The 20,016-nt window shown below is 54.5% G+C and overlaps 1 protein-coding gene across 3 annotated transcripts in view; it reads right to left on the bottom strand.

The window, feature by feature from the left end:
• The window catches only part of COL23A1 (collagen type XXIII alpha 1 chain), a 371,218-nt gene that overhangs the window by 8,599 nt on the left and 342,603 nt on the right, over window positions 1–20,016 (bottom strand). For 2 of the 3 annotated variants that reach the window (XM_047777940.1, XM_047777941.1), the window contains 16 exons: window positions 15,925–16,041; window positions 15,044–15,079; window positions 14,349–14,375; window positions 12,127–12,180; window positions 11,527–11,589; window positions 11,077–11,121; window positions 9,853–9,930; window positions 7,149–7,202; window positions 6,881–6,925; window positions 5,923–6,012; window positions 4,210–4,272; window positions 3,833–3,889; window positions 3,548–3,574; window positions 2,574–2,636; window positions 2,437–2,490; window positions 2,200–2,226 (listed from right to left, as the gene is read on the bottom strand). In XM_047777940.1, coding sequence (XP_047633896.1) covers window positions 2,200–2,226; window positions 2,437–2,490; window positions 2,574–2,636; window positions 3,548–3,574; window positions 3,833–3,889; window positions 4,210–4,272; window positions 5,923–6,012; window positions 6,881–6,925; window positions 7,149–7,202; window positions 9,853–9,930; window positions 11,077–11,121; window positions 11,527–11,589; window positions 12,127–12,180; window positions 14,349–14,375; window positions 15,044–15,079; window positions 15,925–16,041 — 900 coding nt within the window. The remainder of the gene's footprint in view (window positions 1–2,199; window positions 2,227–2,436; window positions 2,491–2,573; window positions 2,637–3,547; window positions 3,575–3,832; window positions 3,890–4,209; window positions 4,273–5,922; window positions 6,013–6,880; window positions 6,926–7,148; window positions 7,203–9,852; window positions 9,931–11,076; window positions 11,122–11,526; window positions 11,590–12,126; window positions 12,181–14,348; window positions 14,376–15,043; window positions 15,080–15,924; window positions 16,042–20,016) is intronic. The other variant, XM_047777942.1, reaches the window with a different exon arrangement.

Raw genomic sequence — 20,016 nt, 5'->3', positions numbered from 1 at the left:
CTCTCACACACCAAGTCAGTATTCCCCCTGCCCCAAATCATCAGGGCCAGGTGGCAGGCAACTAGAGCCCACCCCTATAGCTAGCCTGCCAGGATTATTCAAACTAGCCAATCCTAAACTCTTTACTCTTACTTTCCCATGGAAACCCCAATATAAGCCCTGGCCTAGGCTTTCCCCTCACTCCTTTCTGCCTCTTAGCCAAACCTGGTGCTTCTCCATGAGGCCCTGTAAGGCGGGGCATGCCCTTTCCTTGAGAAATGCAAGTAATAAGTTCTTACAAGGGCATCTGGCCTCTCTCTGTCATCACTGAGTCACTGCCATAAATTAAAAGATACAATGTACACAGTCTAGCATGGCAGGCAGTGGGATGTAGAAGGTGATGAACAATGCTCAGGGACAGATCTAGACCAGATCCCATGTGGTCCCAGGGAGAGGGGCTGCTCTGTCCAGGCGTGGAGTCAGGTAAGGCTTCTGAGCAGACTCCCCATTTCAGCTGGGCCTGGTTGAGCAGGTGCCAGGAGTTTGCCAGGTAGAGAAGGTAGGTGTGGCCTCAGATGCCATTCTGAGCTTAAGGCCTCCCAGAGGGCAGCTGTGGCCTCCCTGCTGGTGGCATGGAGTCTCTTTAGCTCCACCCCCACTACCTCTCTGGGTCCAGGGCCTGAGCTGGATTCGGCAGTGTCTTCTTCTCCTGACCTTCCTCAATGATGGAACATGGCCCTCCCAGTCAGAAACTCAGGCTAGAATTCTTCCTCTTCCTTGTCTGCAGGTCTTCTCCAAGGTGACATTCTCTCCTTAAAGTCTAGGGTGGACACCAGAATCCTGGCAGCTCTGCATCCAGTCACTCCTCCTTTGCAATAGCTACCTGATTTTCCCGGGAACTACCTTCCCTTCTCATAATCCGCCATCTCCATCCCCAGTTCCAGAATGGAGCACATGGGCAGGCCTGACCAATCAGGGCATGGCATTCTTATGGCCGAGCGATGGTTCAGTGTCGACCCAGGTGGGGCCAATAATTGTTGATCAGATTTTTTTCTCATACATTAGAGAGGGAGGCAAGCAGCCTTTCTCCAGGATTTGGACCCAGGAGCATGCAGGTCTCCAGCTCTTGCTTTTTCTTTTTTTTAGGGCTGCACCTGTGGCATATGGAAGTTGCCAGAGCTACAGCTGCTGGCCTATGCCATCGCCACAGCAACGAGGGATCTGAGCTGTGTCTTTGACCTTCACCACAGCTTGCAGCAACACTGGGTCCCCGACCCACTGAGCGAGGCCAGGGATCAAACCCACATCCTCACAGATGCTAGTTGAATTCACTTCCACTGTGCCACAACAGGAACTCCCGGAAATATGTATATATATATATTTTTGGCTGCCACTGTGACACGTGGAAGTTCCTGGGCTGAGGGCTGAACCCGTGCCACAGCAGTGACAACGCTGGATCCTTCACCCACTGCACCATAAGAGAACTTCTCCATCTCATCACCATGTGGGAATTGGAATGATACCCAAACAGAAGCAGCAGGGATAAGAGAAGTTGGGTTGTGTTGACACACTTGAACCCTAGATCCATGTGCCATATGTCTGGATGTGAGTCAGTTTAAACCAGTTTATGAGTCTCATGCTCTACCGACTGAGCTAGCCAGGCAGCCTAAACCAGTTTAAATTGTGTTTTCCGTCTCTTGTAACCAAAAGATACTTGATTCAATCAGCACTGGGTTAATACTTCTCTTATTTCCACAATACTGCCCTCGTTGAAGCCTCATAAACTCTCACCAGGATACTGCAGCAGGTTTCTCACTGCTCTTCCCACCTCCCACTCCAATGGATTATCCATCCATCCTCCATCCATCCTCCACCATCCTCTACCATTCTCCACCCACCATCTATTCATCTATCATCCATCCATCCTCTATTCATCATCTATTAATTTATCATCCATCCACCCATCATCCCACCCACCTTATTCCCAATCCTCTATCCACCCATCCCAACCCCCATTCATCCATCCATCAATAAAGCACCTACTCTAGGCTGTGCACTGGACTTCGCCCTAGGGGACACTGGGGGAAACCAGTCAGCTGTAGTCCCCCATAGGGAAGGGGGTTACATTCAAGCCAACCAGATCAAGTTACCATATGGGCAGCGCAAGGGCAAACATTACACCTAGAGGGACCCTGTCACAGATGCTGGTGAGATACTTACATCTAGTCCTGGTTCCCCGGGTCTGCCCTGAGGAGAGACAAAGTGGAGATTGAGGGGGCTAAGAAGGAGGTGCTAGGAGCTACTGGGAAGTTCAGCCCTGTGAATTGTCCACAGAACCTCAGCTCTGGCCCCAGGGGCCAGTGAAGTGCAGGGCTTGAGCCCCCAGAGCTGAGTGACACCATAGACAGGTAGCCACAGTTGCAGGGAGTGGGGCGGGCATTAAAGGAAAGTGGTTACCTTTTCTCCTTTGTTTCCTGGTAGCCCAATAAGGCCTGGCGGGCCGGCTGGGCCCTGGGTGGAAAAGGAATGGGTAAGAGGCCTGACAGTTACAGAAATTAAAGCCTCTAAGGACAAACAAGGCTGGTGACACTCACAGGCAGGCCGCTGGGGCCTCTCTCGCCAGACACACCCTTCTCTCCCTTTGCTCCATCCAAGCCCTGGGAACAGGAGAGACATCAGTTAAGGGGGGCAGACCGAGGCAGGACAGGAAAAGGTGGGGCCTGAGTTGGAACCAGAATGTGCAGGGCAGAGGGACAGACTCTAGGCTCTGAGAAGCCCCGCCCTGGCTTCCTTCCGGTGCAAATGACCAGAATGTGGGCGGGCAGGTTTTACCTTTTCCCACGCATGGGTGCCCTTGGTAATCAGGGAAGGGGGTTCTGGTCACATCCATGTCACAGATGAGGAAAGAGAGGCACAGCGAGGGGCAGGGACAGGCCTGGCCACCTGGCCAGGAAGTGGCAGGGCTGAGTAGCAACTGGGCTTCTAAGCCTCAGCCTTGGACCCTGGGCCTGACAGCCGCTGCCTCTTCTAAACACGATCTGGGGAGGCCGTGGGACAAAACAGAACCAGAAGCAGTACATCTGGTCGGGCCCCACTCGGCTCTGGGATTCCATGCCTCTGAGGCCCCATCAGCCTCTGAGGGGGGGAGCAGAGTGGGAATCTCCCCCAGGGTAAGTGAGGGAGATGCAGTGAGGCCTCCACAGGACAGGGCATCTGGGCAGGCCACGCTCACGGTTTTAATTGAAGAGCAGAGGCCACAACCTTGGGTAATACATGCTAGACCCAAGACTGCATGTCCAGGCTGTGGGCAGTTAAGAGACAGATGTGCATGTGAGGGCAAGGGGGTGGGGGTGGGGCAAGGAATGGAGAGGCCAGGTGGGGGCACTGGCTCTGAGGACCCCAGGAGGCTGTTCTACAGGGGACTGGGAATCAGGTCCTGGGAAGACACAGGGCTGGTCCTGGGCTGAGGGTGGGGTCCTCACTTTGCCTGCTGGCAAGACCTTTGGAACTGTCCAGGCTGCGAGCCTGCAGCAAGTAGGGGGCCTCCCACACATGCTCCAGAACTTACCTTGGGACCCTGGATTCCTTGAGGGCCCTGGAGGAGGAGAAGGTAGATCAGAAAGACCATCGGGCTGGGCCCAGACCTTTGGGCCAGGCCCTCTTGAAGTGGCTAAAAAGGCTTGAGGGCTACTCACCGGTCCCTGTGGCCCTGCCCTCTGCAACCTCCAAAGCCCAGACTCGGGCTCTGCCCTCCTTGCCTGATGTGCCCCACCCCACCCCATCCTGGGTATCCTCTGGGGCTGAGCCCGCCACCCTCTTCATATCCCAGCTTCTTCAAGCCCAAAATTCTTACCATGGGGCCGGGGGGACCTGGGGGGCCTGGGGGCCCTGGTTCCACTATGATCTGGGCCTAGGAAGGTCAGAGGTGGGTTAGTTACCCATCACCCCATCATCCCTCACCCTCACCCCTAAATGAACTCACTGGACATTGAAGGAGCACTTCCTGGGTTCTGGGTGCTGAGCCACCTGGCTGAGGCTACCTCCTGTCCCCAGGAGGGCATTGCCTGGTGGGGGGCCCAGTGCTGGCCTTTGGGTTCAAAGACAGGCCTCAAGCTCCCCTGCCCCCTCCCTCACTGCCTTGGGCTTGGTCAGGCCAGGTGGTCCTGATGTCCCAAGGCTCTGGCCCCAGGGAGCAGGGTGTGGCTTGGAGAACCTCAGCAACCCCCTTACCAGGCTCTCCTGTAGGTTGTCAGGTGCTGGCTCTCCTTTCTCCCCCTTGGGGCCGTCGGTGCCCTGCAGGATAGGATGGCCTTGAGTCCTTTGTGCCCATCATCGACACCACCACCCATGGGCTCAGCACCTCCCCTTCCTTCCCTCATAAGGCTTCCTGGCAGCAGCGACAGGTTGGCCTTTGCAGCTTAAAATAGTTTCCACTAAATCAGTGGGTGTTCAGAGAGCGTATTAGCAGTGGTATAAATTGTTTCCTGTGGGGCAGGGGTGGCCAGGGCTCTGGAAGCAATGACGCTGGGTTTGAATCCTGGCACCAGCTCTCTAGCTGAGGGAGCCTCATGGATGGACAATGGATGTGAGTGGTGGCAGCTTTTCCCATCTGGCCATGCATGACAAGAGCGATGATAAAAATGACAGTGACGGTGGGTATTGATCACATGCTTGCCAACCATTCTCAACCCTGTCCTTGCGTTCCGTCGTGGGAGTGGGAGATTTCACCATTTTCTAGGAACAACTTTTTTTCACTTGATCTCATTATTATTATTTTTTTGGCTACACCTGTAGCATGCAGCAGTTCTGGGGCCAGGGACTGAACCTGCACCACAAGCTGCTGCAGTGATAATGCCAGATCCTTAACACACTGTGCCACCAAGGGAACTCGACCCCCATTTTTTCCCCTTTTTTGTCTTTTTAGGGCCACACCTAGAGCATAAGGAAGTTCCCAAGCTAGGGGTCACATCAGAGCTGCAGCTTCCAGCCTACACCATAGCCACAGTGATGCCAAATCTGAGTTGTGTCTGCAACCTACACCACAGCCTGTGGCAATACCAAATCCTTAACCCACTGAGCGAGGCCAGGGATTGAACCCACATCCTCATGGGTACTAGTTGGGTTTGGAACCTGCTGAGCCACCATGGGAACTTGGCCCCCTTTCTTTAATTAAAAAAATTTTTTTGGGAGTTCCCGTTGTGACCCAGTGGTTAAAGAATCCAACTAGGAACCATGAGTTTGCAGGTTCGATCCCTGGCCTTGCTCAGTGGGTTAAGGATCCAGCGTTGCTGTGAGCTGTGGTGTAGATTGCAGACACGGCTCGGATCCCGTGTTGCTGTGGCTCTGGTGTAGGCTGGTAGCTACAGCTCCGATTGGACCCCTAGCCTGGGAATCTCCATATGCTGTGGGAGCGGCCCAAGAAATGGCAAAATGACAAAAAAAAAAAAAGAAAAAAATTTTTTTTTTTTGGCTGTGCCTGTGGCATGAAGAAGTTCCTGGGCCAGGGATTGATACCAAGCCACAGCAGTCACAGTGTTGAGTCCTTAACCACTGGGCCACCAGGGAACTCCTATCACACTCATTTTAGAGCTGAGGAAACTGAGGCCCAGGGAGGTTAGGTCATTGTGCAGGGTTCCAGAGACAGTACAAGGTGGAGCAGGATGCAAACTTGGGCTGTCGAGCTCCTGGTCTAACCACCTGCCTACCCACTTCCACCAGGCAGGGCCTCCTTCCACGTCCAATGAGGCCTCTGGAGATAGGTCATTCTATGGAGAAGGAAGTAGAAGCTCAGAGTCAGGGCAGCCCAGAGCTTCCCTTCATTGCCAGGTGGGCTGGAACTGGGCTGAGGACCACAGCCCCTGGCTGGTGCCGTGGTGGGCACACATTCACCTCAGGACCCCCACGTAGGGCAAGAAGGGTGGGGCCCACCACCCAGCCACATACCGGGAGGCCCGACAGGCCCATCTCGCCTGCTTCTCCTTTGGGTCCGATTGGCCCAGCCTCTCCTGGGTCTCCTTTCTGTCCTTTGGGACCCTGAAAGCCACAGATCAAGGGGTCAGTAGGCAGTTTCCATCCCCCGACACTGATGGTCCCCAGAGCTTTGTCCCAGCCAGGCCAGACCTTTACTTCCTCTCCTCTAGCTCAGGTGACAAATTAGCAGAGGGCTCTAGATGGGGACAGGAAAGGGGCACCCCCAGCCTACCTCACTGCAAGCACAGATGCAGGTAGGGGAGGAGGCAGAGCGGGTGGAGTCAGTCGGACCAGGCAGCCACCAAGGGGGAACGTAGGGGGCTTGGGGCCAACCTTATGCTCACGTCTCAGGAGCCAGTGGTGGAAGTCCCCATTCGCCATGGACAACCAACCATCCCCTAGCCACCTGTCCAGCCGCTGCATTCCTTCATTCAATCAACTGGGTTACGTCCGCTGTATGCCACACACTAGGGACTCAGAGCTAAAGATATACCCATGGATGTCAAGTGACACCTGTGGACAGTGCAGTGTCTACATAGGATCACACACACACACACACACACACACGGACTCTTACAGTAACACTAACAATGATGGTGACACGATTAGCTAACATCTGAAGACTCTGCTATTATGTGCCAGGCACCGCTGTGAAGTGTGTTCCATGCACAGCTATGTAACCCTCATGGCAGCCCTGTTATACATTCGCCTGCTGGTGAGAAACTGAGGCTGCCAGAAAGCCAGCAGTTTGCCTGAGGCCTACGGGCAGAACCAGGATTTGCACAGAGGCTCCAGAGTCCACTCTATTCTGTGGCCTCTCTCCAACTCCGTGCACGCGTGCACGCGCGCGCACACACACACACACACACACACACACACACAGCCCAACGCCAGGTACCAGCATCACCAAGGAAACGAAAGGCCCAGAGACCTTCTCTCCGTCGATCCCTGGAGCACCAGGCAATCCAAGTTCGCCCTGGAAGGGGAGGGACAGCAAGAGGGTTTGTGGTGTCCCTTGGCTCCCAGCTGGGATTTGTGGCCGGGCTGTCTCCCCCAAGCAGCCCACTGGCCCTGGGTAGGATCCCTGCAGTAGGACCTTCAGAACCGGACACCCCCTGGGAGAGAAGCCGAGGCAGAGAGAGGGGAGTCCTGGAGACTGGGGTGTTGGAGGGGGGGCACGCAGCTGCATGTGCACTGACCTTGGCTCCTGGGATCCCTGGTGGCCCTGGGGGCCCCTGTGGGCCAGGAGGACCCTGTGTATGAAAGACAAGTGGTCAGAGTTTAGGCGGGGCCTCCCATCCCTGCCCACCCACCCTCCATCTGGAGGCCACATCCCTGTCCAGCTGGGCTACAGCAGTGACCCTTGGAGCCCACTTCCCACTCAGTCAGGTCCAGCCTTGTGCTTTGAGGGTAGACAAGGTGGGCAGCACCAGGCATTGGCTAAGATATCACAGTGTCTACTGCCGTGGAGGGCCCCAGGACCCTCAGTATAGATTTCTTTACAACACTCTTGCTCAAGAGCCTGCGATGGCTCCCTATTGCTTCTAGAAGCAAGTGTAAATCTCCAGCTGGCATTCAAAGCCAACTAAAAATCATATCCCCAACAGTGGCCCAGCATGGCACTGTCTGCCTCTCTTGGGAACTCTGGTGGCATCTGCTGGTCCCAGGCATCTTTTGGTCTTAAGGGTAGGGGATGGCGTCTTCACTCCCAAGCTCCGATTCCCACCCGGGATTTCTGTAGGCCTCCTGCCCACCACCCCCCACAGTCATGCACCCTCACAATGCCCACAACCGCCCAGCCCCCCACCCACCAAACTCCAGGCCTCTTCCAGCTACCTCCTCTCACCAACCTGCCCTCGATTTATTTTTTTAAATTTAATTTTCTTTTTTAGGGCCACACCCATGGCACATGAAGTTTTCCAGGCTAGGGGTCGAATCGGAGCTACAGCTGCCAGTCTACACCACAGCCACAGCAACATGGGATCTGAGCCGCATCTGCGACCTACATCATAGCTCACAGCAATGCTGGATCCTTATCCCACTGAGCGAGGCCAGGGAACCAACCCTCAACCTCATGGTTCCTAGTTGGATTCATTTCCAGTGCGCCATGATGGGAACTACCACCCCAATTTATTTTTATTTTTTCACTTTTGGCTGCCCCATGGCATATGGAGCATAACTTCCAAATGCTGCAGTTGTGGCCCTAAAAAGCAAATAACTTACAGGTGTACAATGTAGTGAGTCACAATTTTTAAAGGTTGTATTCCATTTCTAGTTATTAAAAAATATTGGCTATATTCCCCGTGTTGTACAATATATCCTTGTAGCCTTTTTTTGTTTGTTTGCTTTAGGGCGGCACCTGCGGCATATGGAAGTTCCCAGGCTAGGAGTTGAATCAGAGCTGCCGCTGTAGACCTACGCCACAGCCACAGCAATTCCAGATCCAAGCCACATCTGTGACCTATACCACAGCTTGCTTGGATCATCAACCCACTGAATGAGGCCAGGGATGGAACCCGTGTCCTCATGGAGACTGGTTGGGTTCATTACCACCGATAGCTTATTTTATACATGATAGTTTGTGCCTCTTAATCCCCTACCCTGAATTTGCCCCTCTCCCTCCCCAGTGGTAACTGCTTGTTTGTTCTCTACATCTGTAAGTCTGCTTCCTTTTTTGTTGTGTCCACTATATATATATGGTTATATATATTTTTAGATCCACCTATAAGTGATAACGTACAATATTTGTCTTTCTCTGTCTTACATATTTCACTTAGCATAATACCCTCCAAGTCCATTTATGTTGCCATGAATGGCAAACTTTAATTCTTTTTTATGGCTTGGTAATATTCCACTGCATACATAACACCATATCTTTTTTATCCATCTATCTGTTGATGGACACACATTGCTTCCATATCGTGCAACCTGCCCTCTCTTCTTGGCGCCTCCACTGAGATGTCCCTGGTCTTACAACCTTCCTCCGCTCCCCCGACCCTTCTCCAGGCCCAGGCCCAGCATCTGCCTCCCCAGTGGCTTTTCTGCCTCCTGCTCCCCCCACCTTCCACACGATTCACCAGCTAGCCTCCCCACAGTATGTGTTTTTTAACTTCACCCCTCTATGTCTGCCTGTTGCCCATCAAGTCCAGTCATCCTCTCTGTCTGGTATCCCAAATCCACTTCCTGCCTCTCTGCACTGAGGGAGCACCTCCATGCGGCTCCCAGCCAGCCTGGAACAACCATGCACATGCAGGCCCTAGGGCCACGTCATAGCACACCATGCCATGCTGGCCTGGGGTGGGCACCATTACCATCAGCTTGAGCTTCCCTGAGGCCTGTGGGAGATAACTGAAATTGAAGCTCAGGTGGGGTTAGGTGCCAACACCCAGTCTCATCTCCAAGGACCACCTCTCCCCCACCCAGCTCCTCTCCCCAGTACCTATGAGCAGCTGGCACTCAACCCCTCTCTCCACTGCTGATGGGTCCCAAGTTTGCCCAGCACTGGTGCAGGGGCCACACAGATCCTGAGTCTCCTGGCATGGGCAGGCCTTGCCACACTCTCCTCCCCCAGTGGTCATTAGAAGACCTGGACCTCCAGCCTGGTTCCCAAGGAAGACCCTGGGAGGCCCAGCCTCCTGCCCCTGAGGGGCAAACTTCCCTCTTTGCCTTGGCCTCTGGGGAGCTCAGGGCCACATGAGCCTCATTCACAGCAGCTCTCTCAGCATCACGTGGGTCTGCCCAGAGCACTGATCTTGTGTCAGGCACCTGGCAAAGCTGGGGTCTTTGTATTAAGCGTCCCCCGATCCCTTGTGTAAAGAAAGGCAGGGTTTATACACAAAGTAAGTGATTATTCCCCCAGGAGATGAATAGTAAGGGCCTATCGGGGTCCACCAGGAAGGCTACCTTAAGGGCGTCCAAGATCCTGCCATCGTAGTCAATCACCACTGTGTCTCCTTGCTCACCCTTGAGGCCTGGAGGACCCTGAGGCAGGAAGAAGAGGAAGAATTTCAGCGAAGAGCCTGGTAGGTGTTTCTATTTCACCTGAAGGACCTAGTAACCCTGGACTACACTCAGGCCCAGGAGCTGAGCGATAGCTCTCAGCGGAACCCCGGGCAGCCCCCAGCACGATGGTAACTCCTTGCATTCTCTTGGGCAGTGGCACCCTGGTTCACTGACTGTGCGCTCCAGAGGCTGGGGAGGGGGTGACACGAGGGAAGGGGGAGGCCTGGGGCCAAGTGAGGAACACACCTCTGCCTAGTTGAGGAGAGGCTGTGATTCACCCTCATGTGGGAACTGAGGCCACTGAAGCCCGTCCCTGAGTTATTTACTTATTTTTACTTTTCAAGGCTGCACCTGCAGTATATGGAAGTTCCTAGGCGAGGGGCTGAATCGGAGCTACAGCTGCCAGCCTATGCCACAGCCACAGCCATAGCCACAGCCACACCAGATCTGAGCTGTGTCTGTGACCTACACCATAGCTTGTAGTAATGCTAGAGACTTAACCCATTGAGCAAGGCCAAGGATAGAACCCATATCCTCATAGATACTATACTAGTTGGGTTCATTACCGCTGAGCCATGATGGGAACTCCAGGATTCTCATTTTTTTTTTTTCTTTTTGTCTTTTTGTCTTTTTTTTTGTTGTTGTTGTTGCTATTTCTTGGGCCGCTCCCGCAGCATATGGAGGTTCCCAGGCTAGGGGTTGAATCAGAGCTGTAGCCACCGGCCTACGCTAGAGCCACAGCAATGCGGGATCCGAGCCGCGTCTGCAACCTACACCACAGCTCACAGCAATGCCGGATCGTTAACCCACTGAGCAAGGGCAGGGACCGAACCCGCAACCTCATGGTTCCTAGTCGGATTCGCCAACCACTGCGCCATGACGGGAACTCCAGGATTCTCATTTTCATGTCCACAGTTGAACACCAGGGAGGGCTTTCTTTATACCAAAAAGAACGTATTATGAGATTAAAAGCAAAATTATCACTAAGACATCATTAAAAAAAAAAAAAAAAAGACTCCTGGTTCCTGGAGCTCCACTGCTCCTCTGGGGTTTCTGGGGGACAGGGGTTCCTGCAGGAACAAGACCCTGAATCCCATCAGGGAGACTGGAGGAGAGACTACTTACCCGGGGCCCGGTGGCTCCATCGGCGCCTGGCTGGCCGGGCTCCCCCTGTGGAGACGCACAGTTGCAGCCGGGGGCAGGGCTGAAGCCAGAGGCTGTCCCGCTCCCTCCTGTCCCCTCGTCCCTAAAGGGCGCAGGGCCCAGTGTACGTGACTGGCACCACAGGGATGGGGCTCCCTGAGCGAGACCTTCCTCTGAGCCCTTGTGTAGAGAAGGGCCAGCGAGGCCCAGACACCCAAGGCTGCGCAGTGACTTAGCCACGCAGCTGGGCTTTGTCACTCATCCAGAACCACTGCCACCTGTCCCCAGGCCAGCCTCTTGACTGCCAGTTGAACATGACCCCTGGACCAGGGCCCTCCCAGATTCCCAACTTAAAAGTGCAAATTGGAGGTGAAACCGGTCTCCTCCCTGTGATGGGCCTTTGGGAACCAAAGCAGTGCACTGTGATGTCACCTTGGGCCCTGGGGCTCCGTCCACGCCATTCTCTCCCGGAGGTCCTGAGCTCCCTGGCTCGCCCTGCAACAGAGGTATGTGTGGTGAGAGGGTGCTGGGGGCTGCCCAGGTCTGCAGGCTTCCAGAATAGTTCCTGAGAACATGCCTGAGCCCTCTTGGAAGTGAGGGTGGGGTGGGGTGGGGTGTTGTGGGCTCAGCCCAGCCCAGGGGACTCAGGACCAAGGCCACCCTCTGGTCTGGTCCTGATGCATAGTTGGGGCAGCTCAGGGCCTCAGCCAGTTTGGAGGCAGGCTGGCTGGGATCTGGTGGCCTTCTTGAGGGGTTGGGGGAACAAGGATGACACCCAGTTCCTGGCTTGGGGACAGGGCAGACTGGGGCCACCTAAGATGGGGACCAGAAGACTTGAGGGTGTAAGGGGAAGGAAGGGCCAGGCCCGTTGGTGAGCAGGACCTGGGCCTTCCTCTCGCTTCCCTCTGCCTTGCCCTGGTCATCACCTCACCTTCCCAGGAGGTGAAAGGGGCTGGTAGGGCTGTCACCATGCAGATGGGAACTGGGGAGATGGGAGGCAGGGGGACCATCGGGGGAGGGACATGCACCTACCTTGGGCCCTGGGGGTCCAGAGAGTCCTGGCTGGCCTGGTGTCCCATCATCCCCCTGAGGAGAGAACAGCAGAGGCTGCAGCCCTCTGGACATGCTGGCCAGACCCTCGGACAGTTAGGTGACCATACCCCCTCTGCACTGCCCAGCACACTGGTCCATTCCTGGCAGCAGCACTGGTTACACTGGGTCGAGGCAGCGCCCCCCCTCTACTCCTCGTCCATCTAGAGCAGGGGTGTGGTCTGATCTGCCTCTGTCCCCTGTTGCCTGCCCCCACCAGCCCAGAAAACACCCCAGTAGGTGTGTGCGGAAGGAGCTGGGTAGGTGAGGGATAGGGATTCATTCCTTCGGTCAACAGACATCTCTGAACACCCTCTGCGGGCCAGGAAGACGAGGGCCCTGCTCAGTGGGTCAGAGGAGACGAGGGCAAGGAAACATCCAGATAAATACATGACCCACCCAGCAAGTAGCCGTGCCAGGAAGCCATATAAAAGAATGGTGGGGGAGTTCCTGTCGTGGCTCAGTGGTTAACGAATCCGACTAGGAACCATAAGGTTGTGGGTTCGATCCCTAGCCTTGCTCAGTGGGTTAAGAATCCGGTGTTGCCGTGAGCTGTGATGTAGGTCGCAGGTGTGGCTCGGATCCTGTGTTGCTGTGGCTGTGGCTGTGGCCAGCAGCTATAGCTCTGATTTGACCCCTAGCCTGGGAACCTCCATATGCAGTGGGTGCGGCCCTAGAAATGGCAAAAAGACAAAAAAAAAAAAAAAAGAATGGTGGGCTGGAGAGGGACTTGGGGAGAGCATGTGCTTCAGTAGGTGGCTGAGGACAGTCCCCCGGAGGAGGATCAGCAGAAGGAGGAGGCCCGGCCACAGGAAGCAATGGGGGGAGGTCAGTCTGGGTCAGTGGTTCCCAAACCTGAGCACATGTTAGCACCACCCAGGGGCTGCTTGAATACGGCACAGCCCACCCCTAGTGGTTCTGACACGGCACCTCTGGGGTGGGCCCCTGTTGTGGGTGTCTAATGAGTTCCCAGTGATGCTGATACTGCTGGTCCAGAGGCCACACTTGGAAAACCAATTTGATGTGGGGACTTTTTTTTTTTTTTTTTTTGCCATATCTGCAGCACATGGAAGTTCCCAGGTTAGGGGTTGAATTGGAGCCATAGCTATCAGGCTACACCGCAGCCACAGCAACACTGGATCTGAGCCGAGTCTGAGACTTATACTGCAGCTCACGGCAACACTGGATCGTTGACCCACTGAGCGAGGCCAGGATTTGAACCCACATCCTCATGAGTACTAGTCGGGTTCTTAACCGGCTGAGCCATGATGGGAACTCCCTGGGGACACATTTGATGTGCTTGAGTAACTGGATGTGTTTGATGTGTTTTCTAAGAGTGAATGAGTAAATGAATGAAAGGGATCCTGACTTCAGAGACAGAGGTCAGAGCAGCCACCCTCAGTGAGGTCCCACCGTGCCCAGGTCCCGCCTTTCTCTCCAGCCACTTCCCACATCCCTGCCAAGAAGGCGCTCCACGGCTATCCCCACCTTCTCTCTGGGAACACCAGGCTCACCCTGAAGGGGAGACAACGGGGATGCAAGAGAGAGGTCACAGCCACCTGGACACCAGGCAGCAGCTCCTTTGGTAGAAGGGGCCCTGGTGACCCTATCAGAGAGATGCATGTGGGTGGTGGGGCTGATGGTTTTGAACTCCGACTCCAACCTGACCCCTCCCAAGCTGAATGACCTTGGCAAGCAGGACTGAAAGCAGGACTGGGAGACCCTCAGCCTCAGAAGCGGCTGCGAGATTAGAAAGCAGGCGTTGCAGGCCCCTGGCTCCCATCAGGTGCTCACTAAATGGGGCTCCTCTCCCACCCTCCCCTCCTGCTCAGTCCGGGGGCTCTGGCTCCTTCAGGGGGGACCACAGCCTGCCTTCCTGCCCCTGCAGGCGCTGCTCAAGGAAGGACGAAAAGAGAGCAGACAAGCTAATGGGTTTTATTCTTTGATCCTCACAACCTGGCATGAAGGTAAGGCAGGAAAGGTTCATCATATCCCCATTTGACAGATGAATAAACTGAGGCCCAGAGTGATAAATTCACTTGCCCAAGGTCCTGAAACTGTCTCCTAACCCTGTGGCTTTGGTTTCAAGGAAGAAGGTAGGGGAAGGTGGTGGGGTGAGGGAACCCAAACACCCAGGTCTGAGACGAGGAGTGAGAAGCACTTACCTTGGGCCCTGGGGGTCCAATTGGGCCCTGGAACGAGAGAAGAGGCATTAAACATGACCCTGGAGGCTGCTCCTGGGCTGTCTTCCTTATCATCCTTATTTTATTTCATTTTATTTTATTTTTTGCTTTTTAGGGGCTCACCTGCCGCACATGGAAGTTCCCAGGCTAGGGGTTGAATGGGAGCTGCAGCTGCTGGCCTACACCACAGCCACAGCAACTTGGGATCCGAGCCTAGTCTGCGACCTACACCACAGCTCACAGCAATGCCAGATCCCTAACCCACTGAGCAAGGCCAGGGATCAAACCCGCATCCTCATGGATATTGGTCGGGTTCATCAACCGCTGAGCCATGATGGGAACTCCCCATCCTCATTTTATAGAGGGTGAGGCAGGGCTGTAGCTGGAATTCGGTCATGCTGTCCATTTGTGTCTTGGATAGAAATCTTTATGACATCTCAAGAAGGGGGCGCTCCTTCCCAGGGAGGTGGGGTGGTGAGAAGTCTGGGGGCACTGGGAGCCTGGCCCATCTGCTCCCCACTGCGGGTGGGCAGCAAGAGCGCAGGCGTGTGCTCAGGCGTGCGCGTGCATACAGCCACAGGCACAACTTGGTGTTGGTGGGTGGGGGTGGAGGCGGCTTCCGGTCCCGGAACCAGAGTCCTGCCAGCCCAGGTTTCTGAGGCACCCTGGATACTCACCATCTCGCCTTTGTGTCCATTTTCTCCTTTGGGGCCCTGAGGAGGCATAAGAGGGGAGCAATGAGGGGAGGCGGGAACTCACAGAGGACCGAGCCCTCATCTCCTGCTAGACTCTGGGCAGGGGTGGCAAGTTCATTCTCTCATGCAAGAAAACTCTGAAAAGTAGGTGTCATGGTCCCTACTTTCAGATGAGAAAGTTGAGGCTCAGGGAGTTACATGCCCAACGTGACAAGGAATGGGTGAGCCACCTGCGTAGCTGCCCTGACAGGGGACCCTGATGGCAGTTTGGTGGAAGTGCCAGCTCTGCACTGGAGGCGAAGGACAGCTTGGAGCCCTGAATTAGGGCAAAGTGTTGTACAATGAAGTCTGCACTCTGGTGTTTGGGTGAGGACTGTGGGAGGACAACTGAGGCTTAGTTGGTGTTGAGGGGAAAGCGAGAGAGAGGGCGAGAAGAAAAGAGAGACTGGGGGGGAGAAGCAGCCACATGTGGGTCTCAGGGTCAGGAGTGGGACTGAGATTACAACCAAGGTCAGGGGTAGGGTCTGAAAATCTATCTGGGGTTAGACTGTAGGGATCAGAATTGGGTTTGGAGTCAGGTTCAGAATCTGTCGGGGTGAGAGTTAGGGTCTGGATAACAGTCTACATTGTGGCTGTGGATCAGGATTTGGGAATGAGTTTGAGGTCAGGGTCTAAATTGGGGTTTAGGACTTGGTTGGTATTAGATTTAAGGTTTGATTCGAGTAAGAGTCTGGGCTGTCCTTGGGGATAGGGGTAGGGTTGGGTCTGGGTCTGTGGTTGGGGTTGATTCTGGGAGCAGGGTTTGGGGTTTTGGTATTTACAGAACCAGGTCCTGGGTGGTCCAGCTCCAGGCCCTCTCTTACCACTGGGCCTGGTGCTCCCCTGGGGCCATCTTTCCCAGTGTCGCCAGGAGGGCCCCGGGCCCCAGGGGGTCCAGGAGGCCCTGGAGGCCCAGCAGCTCCATCTTGCCCTTGGTCTCCCTGAAAGAGATGGGGCGCAGCATGACTATGAGGGTGATGGGAGGGTTCTGACCTCAGAGAGTGGCCTCCACTGGTGCTTTCCCCACCCCAGCCCCCTGTGGTCTCTGAGCAAAGGGCTTTGTTACTGGGCCTCTTGCTGCTTCTTGGTGGCCACACCAAGGGAGAGGTCCCCTAAACCTCTGCATGAGAGGCCCACAGGGTCTGGTACACTCCATGGCACGGGCAGACTCTCCAGCTCTCAGTGCCTGAGGGCCGGCTGTGGTGTTTAGGTGACACATAAGACGCACTGGGTGTGGGACAAAGCATAAGGCTCCCACCATCCCCTTTCCTTCTGGAATGGGGACAGTATGCTTCCTGAAAGACCTTCCTGGTTGGTCCGCTCCCAGTTTACTAAGTGATGGAGGCGCTCTCTCGGCCATCTGTCCCAGAGAAAGAGAAACTTATGTTCACACAAAACCCTGTACATCAATGTTCACAGCAGCTATATTCATAATGGCCCCAAACTGGAAACAATCCAAATGTCCTTCAGGGGTGGATGGTTAACCAACTGGGGTACGTCCATATCATGGAACACTGCTGAGCAATAAATAAAAAGAACAAAGTACAGACACATGCAGCAACCTGGATGCACCTCAAGAGATTTATGTTGAGTGAGTGAAAAAAAGCCAATCTCAAAATGTCATAGACTGGAAGACTGCATTTATCTAAGATCCTTTTTTTTTTTTTTTTTGTAAGGGCTGCACTTGCAGCATATGGAAGTTCCCAGGCTAGGGATCGAATCAGAGCTGCGGCTGTGCCCTATACCACAGCTCACGGCAATGCTGGATCCTTAATCCACTGAGCGAGGCCAGGGATAGAACCTGCATTCTCGTGGATACTAGTCGGATTTGATACCCCTGCACCACAATGGGAACTCCTACCTAAGATTCTTGAAATGCAAATTTACAGAGATGAAGCACAGGTTAGTGGTTGCCAGGGGTTAGGGATGGGGGTAGGGAGGGAGGTGGCTGTAGCTATAAATGGGTATCAGGAGCAATATTTGCACGAATCTCAAGAGTGATAAAATTGCAGAGAACTAAGTTCACGCACAAATGAATAAAATGGGTGAAAATGGAATAAGGTTGGAGGATTATATCAACGTCAATTTCTTGGCTATGAGATTATACTATAGTGATGCAAGATGCCCCCACTGGGGGAAACTGGATGAAGGGTACATGGGCTATTATTTACTACAAATGCATGTGAATCCATAATTGTCTCAAAAAAAAAAAAAAAAAAGAAAGAAAGAAAGGAAAAAAAAAAAAAAAGGAGCAACAAAGGGTGTCTCTCATGCAGCACCAAGTCCCTGCCTTTCCGATGTGTTAGTACTGGGTCAGACCTCAGGCAGCCAGAGCCCTCACCTCATGACCACCCCTTGCAAGAAGGAGAGACCACAGTGCCACCGGTTCTTCCTGCTGCCTCGGCGATGCCCGCCCAGCACTGGCATGGGGCATAGTAATGGGGCACGCCTGGCTCCCAGTGCCAGCAGTACCAAGCTTCCTGTCATCAAGAAAGGAAGAAGCCTTTTGTGGATGGAGCCTTTGCTGTGTGCCCAGCGCTGATGGGTGAGGCCTTCCTGGAGGTTCTCTCACCCAACCCTATGACCACCTGGCCAGGGCACTGCTATTGTCCCATTTTACAGATGGAATTTGGCCAGGGGTCAGAGAGGGTCATCCCTCATCCAGGGCTACAGAGCTAGGAAAGGCAGCACCCACTCCGGCCACTGAGGCAACTGTCTCTTTTGGAGACTTTTTTTTTCATCCATGGACCCCATAAGAGTGCAGCTGTCTAGAGAGGGAGAACTTGCCTCTCTAGACAACTGCGCCTAAGACATGGCTCACTTATTTTCATGATTAAAAGATTAGCTGAAGCTCTCATTGTCCACCAGGCAGAGCTTCTGATCAGTCTGACTTGGCCTGGCTCCTGATCAAGAGGCTAGAACTCCAGGCAAAAGTGAAGACAACTGAGTTTGGTTAGGTCACTTAGCCAGAGCGGCCATGGTGGTGAGTGAATCCTGTCTCACTTCATACTGCAGTAGGTATCAATTGAAGGTACTCCACCCTCTGCTGCTCCTTTAATGGCTTAAGGGTTCAGGGTGGGAGCCACTGGCCTGGACGCTCCTTATCAAAGCAGAAAATGCATGTAGGCACTTGAGCAGGTCCTGAAGGGGGTTCTAGGTCTTCCCTGGAGTTATTCAGGAACGAGGCTGCCAGCCTCCTCCTCCCCCTCCCCTCGCTGGGATCGGATGGCTGAGGTCTCACCCTGGGAACATGGGGTGGGTCAAGGGGAGCTTGCACACCAGCAGCCCAGGCACAGCACTCGGCCAGTCTACCTTGAGGACACGGCGACTGTACACGTGATGGTGTCTACTTATAAAGCCCGGGTTGAGCCTCGGGAAAACCATCTGGTCAGCAAACAGGTGTGTGGTGAGAAAGGCAGGAGGGTGATTTAGACACCACCAGGCTATTTCTGGAGGCAAAGCCACTTAACCCATCCCAGAGAGAGGAAGCTTGGTCATTGGAAGTGGCAGACTCCATTCTCCAGGAACAGCTCCCGTCCTGTGGGCTTCTCTGCAGTGGGACCTGGCATTCCCCCAAGAGCTGGAGTCCATTTCTCCACCTGCTTTTTGAAGTTTTCTTTTTTTCTTTCTTTTTTCTTTTTAGGGCTACACCTGCAGCATATAGAAGTTCCTGGACTAGGGGTTGAATGGGAGCCGCAGCCACAGCAACATGGGATCCGAGCTGCATCTGTGACCCATGCCGCAGCCTGAGCAATGCCGGGTCCTTAACTCGCTGAGCGAGGCCAGGGTTGGAACCTGCATCCTCATGGATACTAGCCGGATTCTTAACCCACTGAGCCACAATGGGAGCTCCCATTTCTCCACCCTCTTGACTCAGTGGGGCCTGTGACTGGTGTGACCAGTAGAATGCAATGGACAGGATGCTGTGTTCCCCCCGGAGGTAGCTCTTTTTTTTTTGTCTTTTTAGGGCCGAACCTACAGCATATGGAAGTTTCTAGGCTAGAGGGTCGAAATGGAGCTGTAGCTGCCAGCCTGCACCACAGCCACAGCAACACCGGATCTGAACCACGTCTGCGACCTACACCACAGCCCATGGCAATGGATCTTAACCCACTGAGTGAGGCCAGGGATCGAACCTGCGTCCTCATGGAAACTAGTTGGGTTTGTTAACCACTGAGCCACGGCGGGAACTCCTGGAGGTAGCTCTTAATGGGCCTCATGTCTCTCGGGGTGCTGCTCTTGGGGTGCCCCTTTAGAGATGCCCACACCAAGCTGGAAGAAGCAGATCCAGAGATCCACACGTAGGTGTCCTCAGTTGAGCTCCCCAACAACAGCCGCATCAACTGCCAAGACCCACCCCACTGGGGGTCTCCACTGGGCTTAGCCTCCAGCGAGGAGACCCCTGGGTCAGCACCAGGCACTTCTGGGTCCCTGGGCCCAGGGGGTGTGGAGGGCTAGAGGTGGGCTGGGCAGAGACCTTGATCTACTGTTCCCGCCCAGGGTGCTGTGTGCCCACTTTCATGACTGCCATAGATCACGCCTCAGCAGCTTGGCGTGAGGGCTGCTTTCTCTCCTTCATAGTTGGAGAAACTGAGTCTCAGAGGGGAAAGTGACACACTCCAGCTCACCCGCTGAGTGAGCGGCAGAGCTGAACTCTGGGCTCAGGGTGACTGATTCCTTCCACAGCCTTTCTGCTTTCCTGGGTGCCAGCTGCCCTCAGGAAGGTCACTCTCCAGTCCGGGCCCAGTGCCAGCCCCACTGCCTGCCCATCCGCAGGGATAAGGGTGAGCCAGATGTCTGCCGAGATTCCCCATCTGTGCAGGGAATGGCAGCCTTGGCCAAATCGAGCCGCCTGGGGCTTCCACCCAGGGGCTGTTTCAGTGAAAACAGGCAGCAAGAGAGACCACAGGCAGGGA

This window comes from Phacochoerus africanus, chromosome 4 (genome assembly GCF_016906955.1).
Source record: "Phacochoerus africanus isolate WHEZ1 chromosome 4, ROS_Pafr_v1, whole genome shotgun sequence".
Lineage (NCBI taxonomy): Eukaryota > Metazoa > Chordata > Mammalia > Artiodactyla > Suidae > Phacochoerus > Phacochoerus africanus.
This window is presented reverse-complemented; position numbering and strand designations above follow the sequence as displayed.